At 39.8% G+C, this 13,521-nt stretch overlaps 1 protein-coding gene across 8 annotated transcripts in view; it reads right to left on the bottom strand.

Annotated features, from left to right (window-relative positions):
- The window catches only part of LOC149799296 (uncharacterized), a 67,148-nt gene that overhangs the window by 41,861 nt on the left and 11,766 nt on the right, over positions 1-13,521 (bottom strand). For all 8 annotated transcript variants that reach the window (XR_016421140.1, XR_016421142.1, XR_016421144.1 and 5 more), the window contains exons 4-5: positions 12,211-12,301; positions 8,527-8,672 (exon numbers count right to left, since the gene is read on the bottom strand). Coding sequence is in view for 2 of the 8 variants with exons in the window: in XM_089958602.1 (XP_089814728.1) it covers positions 8,527-8,672; positions 12,211-12,301 (237 nt within the window). In the remaining 6 variants the exon portion in view is untranslated. The remainder of the gene's footprint in view (positions 1-8,526; positions 8,673-12,210; positions 12,302-13,521) is intronic.

Here is a 13,521-nt window from a genome sequence, read left to right as displayed (position 1 = left end):
AAGAACTTAAAATATTGTGAAATAAATCCCATATGGTCATAAAAGTTCTATAACTAGTCTAAAAGTATAAAGTATTACAAATGAATTCTAGGGTGCTCCAAATGAATTTCAGTCTTGAATGTGCTGATGTACCAAACACCAGGAGTTGTGCTGATGTGCTAACAGTCTTGATGTATCAAAATAATATAACTTGGAATATCCTTAAATGAATTTACAATAATGCCAAAATATTTAGTTAATCTGAAAAATTGCTGATCACTTTGTAATTCCAGAGAATAATTTAAATAAATAAATCCTCTCAAATATTAACTGAACACAAGTAAAATTCTGATTCCACCTCTGGACTTACAAGTCAGAATGCCATGTCTGGATATTTAGGGGTACTTGTGTCCAATGGTCTGCCCAAAAATGGTTGTACACTCCCCCATACAGTCAAAATTATCTATTGAGGTGTGAGAAGGATGTAAAGGCAAGAAGCTGTACCAGGTGAAACATTTATACCTCTAACAACGGCATAGAAGACTGCAGCAGGTAACACATCTGTACCTTTATGAATGGCACAGAAGACTGCAAAAACTTCAGCATCTTGCTCTTCCAAATATGCTGATGTAATAGGAGCAGACAGTATCATACATCTAAGTTTTGATTGGGTGTCTAATTATTCATGTATACCCATACACAAATATTACACAATGAGACACTGACCATGAATGAGTGTCCAGTTAATCATGGGAACATGACCTTGAATAAATGTCCAGTTACTTCTATGGCTGACTTGACCCCGAAGGTCAAACAGCCAAGCAAGTGAGTCATCAAATTAATTGTCTTAGCTTAATATGCTGGTGCCAACTGTGATGAGAATATATCATCAGATTTAGGAAATATATATTGTTGTATGCAAGGGGTCTCTCTACCATGCGAATTTAACACCTACATGCGTTTGGGCTGGAAGTCACTTGTTTTCCCTTATTTCCATAGACTTTTACACAACAGTTGTTGTCAACTGGACGTTTCCGTAAAACACCAAGACTATAAATAATTTGTCTCTAATCAATCCATGACAACAAATATCACAGCTTCACAATTGCATGGCATATCCTTCTTAAGATTCCAAAGCATAACATCAGTACTTCACACTATTTAGGAAAGCAAATTTTTCGTAAATTATGTTTCTCCGAGAATACTTACCCAATCACATTAACGTTAGGGATATAAGCCTGCTACCTCTCGAATCCAGCCCTACTAAAAGACGAAAATTTGTCTTTTCAGTCTATCTCATATAGACCAAAGGGCAATAACTCTTGCCCCTTACCTCCCCTTGCCACTGCCAAGTGTCACTAGTTTTTTAAGCTGAGCGATATATATTATACGTGGATGCTCGCATAGCAGGGTGGTTGGGAGGGTTTTTAAGTAATTTGATCGGGTAAGTATTCTCCAAGAAACATAATTTACTGAAAATTTGCTTTCTCCTTCAAATACGTTCCCCGATCACATTAACGTTAGGAGAATAGGTAATAGGAAGAGGGAATTCTGAGCATCCTACCTCTACCCCGGATACCTTCTAGGGAATGAAGGCTGGATTCCCCATTTGAACGATAACCCGTTCTCCTAATTTCATCAGCAACACAGCATAGGGTCCCGTGATATGTGACCCCTATATACGGTTAAGAAGATAGTTATTGAAATCTTACCTACGAAATTTCACTGGCGAATCCAGCGAAGCTGATTGTTTTAAATGGGTCTGGTGGTCATCTGGGCTGCCGACACCAGACCTACCAGATTCAAGGTTTGCCTAATCTCTGAGATAAAAACTGGAGAAGGTTGACTCTGCATGCCAGCCAACAGCTTCTATTATATCTCGGATCGAAACATTGCGTTCAAATGCCAGGCTCGCCGAGATTGCTCTAATCTCATGAGCTGTAAACTTCATGAGGCGACTCTGGTCTTGTGAGACCTCCGAGTATGCTGAGCGTATAACCCACTTCAGCCATGAAGCAAGGGCTTGAGGGGTGATATCCCGTTTACCAGCTTTGACCGGAAGAAAGAGGCGCTTACGTGTGTCCTGACACGCCTCTGTGTGTTTTAAATAGTGCTTGAGTGCACGAACAGGATCTTGCATGGCTGCTGCTCTTGACTTATCTATGGAAGAGAGCGAGCGAATGATGATTCTTTGATTGCCAATGGATGGTAACCTATTTTTGGCTACAAAGCCTGGTTGCATCAGGAGGACCACTGAACCATCTGATCTGAACTGAAGAAAGTTCGGGTCACTGGAAAGGGCATGTAACTCACTCACCCTGCATGCTGAAGCTAAGGCTATCAAGAAACATGTTTTGTATGATAGTAGCTTTAACGAAGTGTGGGCTGAAGGTTCAAATTTGTCTGAATTGAGCCATGTAAAAACCCAGGACAGATTCCATTTTGGAAACAGGGTGAGGGATTTTGGTCGATTGAAATCAAAATTGGCTAAAAGATTTGTATGCCCAATATCACATCTACCATGATGGCGGAATGTGTCTGATATCATGGAGCGGTAGCCTTTGATAGTAATTGAGGCCGACTGTTTCTCCTCGAAATGCCAGAGAAAAAAGTCGGCCAGTTGAGGGATTGAGACACTCAAAGGGACGATGTTATTGATATGGCACCAGTCCCTGAAAACACGCCACTTTCCCTCGTAAGCCTTCAGAGTGGACAGCCTTCTTGCTCTTGAGATTCTCTCCACAATCGAAGGTTTAAATTGTTTGTCTCGCAAGGCTGACCGGACAAGAGCCTTAAGCGTGAAGAAAAAGACGGTCCGGGCAGGGGTGGAACACCTGTGACCGCGGTTGTTTGAGAAGATTTGGGCTGGTTGGAATCTTCCTGGGTAGATCTATCGCTAGATCGAGTAGATCGGTGACCCAGGACTTGTTCCATCTGAGAGGGGCAATCAGAATCATCTGACAGTTCTGACCCCTTAACCTCTGAATTATTTTCGGTACCAAAACTGTGGGAGGGTAGGCAAATGCCCACAACCCCTCCCAGCTGATTGACAGAGCGTCCACGGCCCAAGCCTCTGGGTCTGGAACCCGTGAGACGAAGGTGGGCAACTTGCAATTCCACTTTGTCGCAAAAAGATCGATCATCAGATGCCCCCAAAGTGTGCAAATCCGAAGAAAGACTGATTGATGGAGAGACCATTCCATGTGAATGACTTGACCTTTCCTTGATAGAGTGTCGGCCAAGACACTGAGTCTGCCGGGAATGTGTCTGATTTGTATGTTGATGTGGAGGTTGTCGCACCAACGTAGAAACTGCCAGCTCAGAATGCACAGGTCTGGTGATTTGGTGCCCCCTTGTTTGAGGAGGTAAGTCACCACCACAGAGTTGTCTGACATAATGAAGACAGTTTTTCCTGAGAGATGATCCTTCCAGAAATGAAAGGCATTGATGACAGCCCTCATTTCTAAAAGGTTGATGTGGAGAGGCCTCTCCCCTGGCTCCCACATGCTGCTGACTGTAGCGAAGTCTGGCAACAGGTGGGCACCACAACCATAGGTACTGGCGTCAGTACATACCGTTATCTCTGCTTGGGGCATCTCCAGAGGAATCCCCGTGGACAGCCAACCGGGGTTGTGCCACTGACGCAGGAACGATCGTAACTTGGGCGTGATCATTATTGTTTGATTGAGGAGACTTGAAAAGGGGCGCCAATGTGCCAGTAACGTCATTTGTAAGGGACACATAAAAAGATGGCCAAGCGGGATCAAGTCCGCCGCCGCATTAAATAATCCAAGGAGTTGCAAGAATTCTCTTGCTGAAATCCACGTCCTGTTGGAAACGGACTCGACGAGTTCGACAATACGGATTATGCGAGCGCGAGGAAGCCATACCAGATTCAGATCGGTGAGAAACTCCATACCCAGATGGACAAAACGCTGGGATGGATGGAGATCGGACTTTTCTCAGTTCACAAGAAAGCCTAGATAATCTAAAAGTGCTAAAAGATCGTTTCTGCCTTTGAGCAGAATAGAACTTACCATATATTTCTGGAGGATGTCGTCCAAGTACACTGCCATCCCTGTAGATGAAGTCGAGCGGAACAGGGTGACGGCACAATCCATAACCTTGGTAAAAGCCCAAGGGCTGATGTTGAGGCCAAAGGGTAGGACCTGGAACTGATAAACTGCGTCGCGGTAAATGAATCGGAGAAATTTCCGTGACGCAGGGTGGATAGGGACGTGAAAATATGCATCTATCATATCTAGACTGACAGCATGCTCGTCCCACCGGATGGAAAGACGGATTGATCTCGCCATTTCCATCTTGAATTTCGATGGTAAAATGTATTGGTTGAGGCGACTCAGGTCGATGATCGGCCTCAACTTGCATTTTGTCTTCTGGATAAGGAACAGCCTGGAATAAAACCCCGGCGATTGCGGTTTTTTTTATTTTTACAATCTCCACCACCAGTTTTTCTATGAGCGACCGTATCTCCTGTTGTAGAAAGGTATCCTTCTCACGATTGGACGGTACGTCTGTGAAGAGGGGAGAGGAGGACAGGGGAGGGGGTTGGATAAATGAAATCCGAAGTCCCTCTGAAATAACCTGGATCACCCAATCATTCTGAGGAAAAAAAGTGGTCCAGTGGTCCTGAAATTGCAGGAGGCGGCCGCCCACAGGTAGGCTGTCCGTGGGTGGTGGAGAGGGTATGTCAATTTTTAGAGTTAGGAGGCTTGAAGATGGAGAAACTTTGTTTCTTACTGCCTCTGTATGGTTGCCTCCTAGCTTGATTAGACTGTTGTCTCCTGGCATTGGGTTGGGATCTATACTGCACATTCGATTGTAAGGATCCCTTGTCCCTGGTCCGCCAATCATCCCTCCGCTGTGGCAGGGGCTGAATTTTTCTAAACGCCTTCGAGGGTTGGGCCGCGAGTTGGAGGGGCAGTTCCTGAGCTGCCTGCTTCCGAACTTCTTCAATTTTTCCTCCAAAGAGTAAAGGCGACCCAAACGGAGTCATCCGTAAAGCCAGAGTATGATGGGGCTTGAGCGACGTGGACTGCAGACATGCATCATGTCGTATCAGGTCTAAGTTGGCAGAAGCAGTCAACGCATTAGCCATGGAATGGTGAGCTGTCCTGTTAATAATTCTAGCAATCTGAGCCGTCACTTCCCAAGCGTGTCGGATTTTTCTGCGAGTCAGAAAAAAAATGGCTAATGAAGCCAAGTCTAACACTGAAGACGTAGCGACTATGTTCCGGACTAGCTTTGACATGGCATGGAACACATTTTTGTCCACTTTGTAAAACAGTGGCGTGGACATGTGAACTGCTCCCATATTTTTGTCCAGGGCCGGAAGATCCGTACTGAAGGTGTCTGAATGAGTTTTGTACCAGCGACACGAGAACGTTGCTGGTACTTGGCTTTCTGAAAAGAATGCCTTAGCATTCCCCGGATCACCTATTCGTCCTGACAGATGATCATTGATCTCTTTAACTTTTTGCTGACTGGGGAAGGAGCCGGAAGGACAGCATCTCTTCCTCCCTGTCAAGATCTACAGACGTCTTAACTTTGTAGTCTTGAGTGGTGGTAGAAGGTGGAGGGCATTCTGAAGTTGCCAACACCCTATAAATTTCTTTCACTGCCGCCTTGAAGCCAAACTCAGTCCGTTCCATGGTTGGATCTGTGTACGGCTGATTTGCAGGAGTTTCGTCACCCTCACTGTGTGCCAAGTCGTGTTCTGTAATAGCTTGCATTTCTGGATAGAGCATACCAGGTGGCATAGATGACGCGATTCCGTCATCCTTAACACTGTCACTAACTCTCCCTTGTAGATAAGCCGTGAACATATGGACGGCTGGCCCTGCCAGCTGGTTTGTCCGGCTTGTGGTCGGTCTGAATGTTGGCGACGGTCCTGCTATCACCGGTACCGGCTGCTCCAATGGCCTGGCTGGACGGACAGATTTCTCACTAAAATCTCCGCCATAGTGTTGGTATGTTGCTGGCGGTACAGCTTGACGGATGGATTTATCACTAAAATCCCCATTAAGTCATGTTTGGTCGGACCGTTTTAGCAATAGGGTCCCCAAGCTGGGACAGCCGGACAGCCGGTGATGTAGAGGTCGTATAAAGAAATGGATCCAATGGATCCGGTAAAAAACCCATGCGTCCTGACTTACAGGCCCGAAGGCCATGCTCCGACATGCGGGGAGACTTACACCCACTGGGCAGCCTAAAACTGGGGGAACAATCCCCCAAAGAGTCAGAAAAAGCTGTGGAAACAAGCGAGGGAAATAAGGGTAATATCTGGCCTGATGTCAATAGCTGCGTCGTCGTTTCCTGGACCAAACAACGCATCTGTTCAAAGTTGGACTGTTGTACCCTGTCAACATTATTTTCCTCCATTGCCGCTGATGTTACTGTGGCTGACGGTTGCAAACGACGAACTTTAGGTGGAGGGGGGACCCCAACGTCCCCACAAGGCTCGCAATGGAGGCTGTCTTCGGATGTATACCGAGGACATCAATGCTATCTTTCTTTGACTTATTCCATCTATCCCTCCCTTCTGGTGCCTTCTGGACTACATCAGCCCACGTTTGCTCTGTCCAAGTATTATACACGCTGCATGGTATAGATGATGTACACTTGGTACATACAATACAAGAGTCATGGTTGTCTTCTTTTGCTTTGAATTTTTTGCATTTCATGCATTTGGTTGACATTTCTACTGAAACGACATAAGAAAAAAAAACAAAGCACAAATTATCAATTCAGCATGTTATTAATTCGCTAATACCACAACCGTTACTAATGGAGTAAGCGAAATTAGTCAGTGTCGCGTTAACTCTTAATTGACAACACGAGTTCCGTGATAGCGTGTGTAACATAGTCTTCAGTAAACAAAATCCATAAGGGTGACAAAGTCACTCAATTTTGAAAAAGAATTGTTAAAATAATGTATACAACCTGTAGAAGAATGATTGTCCAACACAATAAATCCAAATTTAACTTCGGATGGTCCAATTTAACGCTAAGATGGCTTGGATTGTTTGGAAGTATAATGTACGTGTTATCAGTACAAGTGAAGCTTAAAAACTAGTGACACCTGGCGGTGGCAAGGGGAGGTAAGGGGCAAGAGTTATTGCCCTTTGGTCTATATGAGATAGACCGAAAAGAAGAATTTTCGTCTTTTAGTAGGGCTGGATTCGAAAGGTAGCAGGCTTATATCCTAACGTTAATGTGATCGGGGAATGTATTTGAAGGAGAAATCACAACTCAAATGCCTAATACAGGGAACTACTTTCTGATTCCATCCCCAGTTCAGCTAAACACAATTCTGAACCACATTTCACATGTGCCCCTCCACCAAACTGTCTTCACAGCAACAATAATAGGCATCTCCAAAGAATGGAATAGCCCATCTCAATGACACAAAATATTAGTCCCTGTCATGAATATTTTACATTTAGACGCGAAATCAATCAACATCTTTACATTAAGATAGGACTACATGGCTTCATTCTCATTTATGCAGCTCTTACCCGATCTCAAACTACAAAACTAATGGCATCATAAAATTTCATTAATTCTGTACACTATTTCTGTTCCTAGAAACTAACTGATCACTCAGATTGAGAAATATTTCCCCAACGACTTCCTGTAATCAAATAACTAATCACTAAAATCTAACAAAGATATAAACGGAGACAAAATACAAATAGCACATGCCCTAGATTTAATGCAATATCAAATGAAAAACTTGAACAACCTTAAAACAAATTTTCTATGAGTGATCATGAATAGAGCCAGAAGGAATTGTCATAACATGTCGTAGAATGAATAGTCATAACATGTCGTAGAATCAACTGTCATGTTGTAGAATGAATTGTCATGTCATAGAATGAATTGTCATAACATATCACAGAATGAATAGTCCTGTTATAGAATGAATTGTCATAACATGTTGTCAAATGAATTGTCATAACATCATAATAATTAAACCTAAGTATGAAGAAATTCTACAAATGGGTTTAGAAAAGTAAGCAAATGAAAAATTTAAATAAAAACTTTTGTGCAAATTTTATGTGACAAAGACCTTTAACTCAAGGTAAAATGGAGCAAGTTAGTATGTTGCACACTGAATTGTTGTAGGTTTATAATGATTCATGCAAAGTATCATAAAAGAATATTCAGGTGTATAGGAAATACATGCATCTGAAAAACTGTCACAAACACCATAATAAACTGTTGACAACATTAATGATACTACTATTGCTGCCTGAAAAGTGACTGCCTTGTCTCAGTAATCCAGGCATGTTAAAAATTCCACAATGAGGCTTTCTGAGATCGAAAAATATTTAACTTTTGACCAGAAGCAGATGTGCTTATAATCCAATTTACAGTTGATATTTTGATTCCTCTTTGGCATTCTAATGGGCAGAAATGTTATTCCCACCTCAGAAGAGTAATTACTAAGGTATCATGCAATACTGACTGAATCAACTTTATTTTGCATGCTATACGTAGCTTTACTCAATATACAAGACTTGCTTTTCTCTCCACGATGAAGTGGTGCTGGCATACTCTTGACGGAATTGTTGCCCTTTAGCACTCCTCTTCAAAGCTTTAAACTCTTCAGACAAACTCCGAACACATCCCTGGCTGTCTCTGCCTTCTTCAAAGCAAGTTTGACAAACCTATTTAAAAATAATAATAATAATAATAAATAATAAATAATAATAACAATAGTCATGTGCATGACTAAGGATGAGATTATTCATCACCTAATCAATAAGAGCAGCAAACACAACAAGAGACTCAAGTGCTTATCACCGGACATGAAACTACGGTAATAGAAAAGTACAAGTCAGCAATTTACCAAGAATGTCAGGAGCATACTTCCTGTTAAAAATTTTCCAGTGCTAATGATTGCATGTCATGAAAACATTTTTCAAGGTTGCCAGTATGCTCTGCAAAGTTTGGTTGAAATTGGTATGGTGGTTTGTAAAAAGTTAAAAATAGCAATTGTTAATAGATGCACAATGAGTGAAACCAATCCAAATATCGTTACTAATGGAGTAACCTTTTATACTATTTTCAACCTGATATCCAAAGTTCACTTGGTCTTGTGACCAGATTATATAAAACATGGCATAACAAGTGTTATGTATGATCAATGTATATTATATGATTGACCTTTGTCCATGATTGCAGGTAGAGTTTGGTCCGACCTGACTAATGTCTTGATGGAGAGTTGTGCCTACCTGACTTTTATCATTTTCTAACAAGATGTTTACTTGAATCTCAATTCAAGGCCTGAACTTGTTTATGAATTAGTGAAACTTTTACATTTGAAATGATCTACATTCTGGGTATTTTATTGGTGTCTTTGATCAAGTGAAATTAATATATATATAGGATGAGGTAAACAAAATTATTCATTCTTATTTTAAGTTCAGTCTGTGGAATCATTTACTGTTGTGTTCAGATATAATTTGAGAGGAATAAGTTATTTCAAGGATTCTCTAGAATTACAAAGTGCTCAATGACTTTTAACTAAAACCCTAATTTGTTGAGTGAAAACAACGGTAAAGTCCCAAGGCAGAAGAACAGGTTAACAGCAAACATTGTTTGGTATTTCAAATCCAGCCTTATCACAGGAGGCCAGATACAAAACTGCTTGACATGGACAGGAACCTGTCAGCAATCACAGAAAAAGGTGTGCCAAAAAAACTCATGCCAGTGGGGGCTAGAGCTCAGTTACTTCCCTTAAATCTGATATGCAATACCACTAGATAATATGGTCCAACAAATAAAGAATAATAACTTGTGTCCCTGCTTTACCATCACAATCATTTTCTATCAAAGTAACATTGTTTAAATATGTTTCATGTAAACTTAAAGTATTTAAGTATTTGATTATTTATAAATGTTTCACATATTACAAATAAAGACATGGGTTTTACATGACTCCAATCATGTACTTTTTACCTTTATAATTCATTCAATGATTGATACTTATTTTAAAGCACAAAACAAATTTAATGAGGCTAAACTCTCAGATCCAATCAAAATTTATTCACAAAAGGTTGCCTTGTTTGTTTGTTTCTAAAACTAATTTAGTTTTTTTAATTTTTCGTTCCTGTGGTTGTTTTTTTTGTTGAAACTGAATCTTAAAGTAGGAAACTCGTTGAAAATAGTATAAAAATAATAACAATAACAAAGTGAACTTATTTTACTTTAATAATAATAATAATAATAATAATATTAATGGTAATTTGGCATTATTTTATATTACAATGAAATTATTATTCTTGTTATTATTGTTGTTGTTATTATTATTATTAGTGTAGTTGTTATCAGACATAATATACAGCATTTCAAACGAATAATGATTTAATAATTAGTCTAATTAAATTACTGAAAGGCACTTTACTGACATTAACAGTGGCCGAGTGGTCTAAAGCGCTCTTCGTTACGGATCACTGCCATCTCACCTCTGTCTGCGGCCGTTCGAGTCTAAGATTCAGCCAATGTGGGTATGTGAGAAAGCTTGCCAGTAGCTTCTTGAGGGTCGGTGGTTCTTTCTGGGGTTTTCCCGGGTTCTTCCTCCACCATTAATACCGGCCGCCATGTATTGCCTATCGTGTGCTGAAAAATGGCGTTAAACCCCACAACAATGACATTAACATCAGTTTCCTTTATGAACTGAATAAGTGACAGAAATGACCCTATAATGTTTTGAGTATACAAAGGATTAACTTCTACAAATGTTTCTGAAGATAAACAATTATGCTAATTAATGAGCTATATCTATTATTTAAATGAAACAAATGTAAGTTATGATCACTTTAGTCAAGCAAACGGATATTAACTATTTGGATACTATGAGTTTGCTAAATTATTTTCACTAGGATGGTGATGGGGAAGATTAGGAGAAGTAAAATTCACATGCAGGTGGAGGGATACAAAATACGACTGCAAGGAGCCATATACCAGAATCTGTGGCAGTCCTCAGAAAAGGTCAAATATGACAATACGTGGAGAGGGAAGGTTTCAGCAGCATTGGGTTAATTCCCTGGCTTGATTTTACTGACTCAGTAGGAAATATGGTTTACAGTTACTGCAAAGTGGCACACATTGTAAATTCAACCAGTGTATTTATCAGTGGAAATGACAAATTTAGGATTAAACCAATGAAGTTTCATGGCCGTTCTGAAGCTCACAAGGCATGTGCAGCTCAGTACATGCATAACACTCCAGAGGAATGGCAATTTCAAATCTAAATAAGACTGAAATCAAACTGAAGAAGACAGCTCTCTGTAAGAGGCCTACAACTTCACACAATATGGAAAACCATTTTCTGATATGGAAATTATGTCATTTGTCAAAACTGAGAAGTTAAAATTGGCAGATGCTTGCAAATGTGCAAGATTTTGTTTGTTGGCACAATCAATATCAAAACCAGCTATTTAATGCATGCAATCTATTTCATCTTGGGTTACAACACAACACTAGAACTAACCTGGCTAAGTCGAACAAGCATCTCAAAAGTCATAATCTATGGTTGCTCAATGTATGCCTAAAAATTCACATGGCAAAGCCGTTTTTGGTTGAGTGACCTGTACTTTAGCATAAGAGCAAAAACTTGATCATACAAGTGTTCTCTGTAAAAAACATCAGAAGATTAGATCATCTGAAGTACTCCTGTAAAGTTAGTCTGGTTTCTTGACCAACTTCAATGAATTTAATATAACAATCTGGATACAGACCAAATGGGGGCAACTCAATATCTACACTGTATTTTCATATTTTTTTGTTATTTTTCCATAAATCTGTCATCTAAGGGTCATTTCTGAAAGATTTATGAACAAATTGTAAGGGAAAGCAGGCCTGTTAGTGTGGACCCTGATCTACTTTAATTTATTGTTGTTGTTGTTGTGGGGTTTAACGCCATTTCTCAGCACACGATATGCTATACATGGCAGTCAGTATTAATGGTGGAGGAAGAACCCGGGGATAACCCCTGGAAAGAACCACGACCCATGAGAAGCTACTGGCAAGCTTCCTCACATACCCACACTGGCCGAATCTGAGACTCGAACCCATGCAAATAGAGGTGAGATGGCAGTGATCCGTAACGGAGAGCGCTTTAGACCACTCGGCCACTCAGGGCCCCCGATTTATAGTACAGTCTGCAAGCATCTATATCACCACACTTTAGATGACCTTCACCTTATAAGGCTTTCCTTCTGGATCAGGGTTGGCAAGAACATTTAATTTCCTCTGATACTTCAGACATGTGCTGCAGAAAACTTCACCACATCTGAAAGCAAAAGTTGTTGGACTGAAATTACACTCAGTACAAAATGTCTAACACAACATACAATTAAATATTTCTCCTGCACAGATTTATGTGACCAGCATAATCCCTGTATCCAATGAGCAACTCTAAATAAGGTCAAACTATATATATATATATATATATATATATATATATATATATATATATATATATATATATACATATATATATATATATATATATATATATATATATATATATATATATATATACATACATATATATATATATATATATATATATATATATATATATATATATATATATATATATATATATATATATATATATATATATATTGTGTTCTTGTTATAGGGTTTTATGTCATTTTTCAGCACAAGATAGGCTATACATGGCAGCCAGTATAAATGGTGGAGAAAGAACCAAGGATAAACCCGGAAAGAACCACCAACCCATGAGAAGCTACCGGCAAGTTTTCTCACATACTCACATTGGCTGAGTCTGAGATTCTAACCCATGCACAGACAGAGGTGAGATGGCAGTGATCCGTAATGGTGAGCACTTTAGACCACTCAGCCACTGGAGGCCCCCATATATATACACCTCTCCCTCAATAACTCGCGCACATCGGGGTCCCAAAACATTGACCGCACTATAAATGAGGCGCAAGTTATCGAAGGATCTATATAAAAAAAGCCAAAACCAATAAAGCATCAACATAAAGGCAAAAGGAGGGTGGGTGGGTTGGCAGGTTATAGTGTTGAGTACTCAATTTATAATCGTGCTGAGATTAACTGAATCTCTTCATAATGGTGCACTTTGTTTATTTTTTAACCATTCAGCAACATTAATTTCGGGATAAATTACAATATATTGAGGAGATCATCAAAAACATTATTCCACTTGGTTTCCGTTCGCTTAACACGTGTACCACTTCACACATTATGTACTACATCACTAATTTGTGTGTTGAATTGGATACATTCTATTTTTATTTTTTGATCCAAATTGGACAGGTTTTTTAATACAAAAGATCGACATTCTTTTCGAAAATCATTGTCAATCGAACAAACAAACAATATATATATATGATTGTCGTGGAAGTAAAATGAAAAAAAATCACAAGGGTTAATCATTACCAACATGAATTTAATGGGTCTACAAATTTAAAACAACGTAAATTTCAACATGATAATACTTGCCATTTGTGACATGCTTGA

The sequence above is a fragment of the Sinohyriopsis cumingii genome, chromosome 5 (genome assembly GCF_028554795.1).
Source record: "Sinohyriopsis cumingii isolate HCF-2022 chromosome 5, ASM2855479v2, whole genome shotgun sequence".
NCBI lineage: Eukaryota > Metazoa > Mollusca > Bivalvia > Unionida > Unionidae > Sinohyriopsis > Sinohyriopsis cumingii.
Note: the sequence above shows the minus strand (reverse complement) of the source record. Positions and strands in the feature narration are given on the sequence as shown.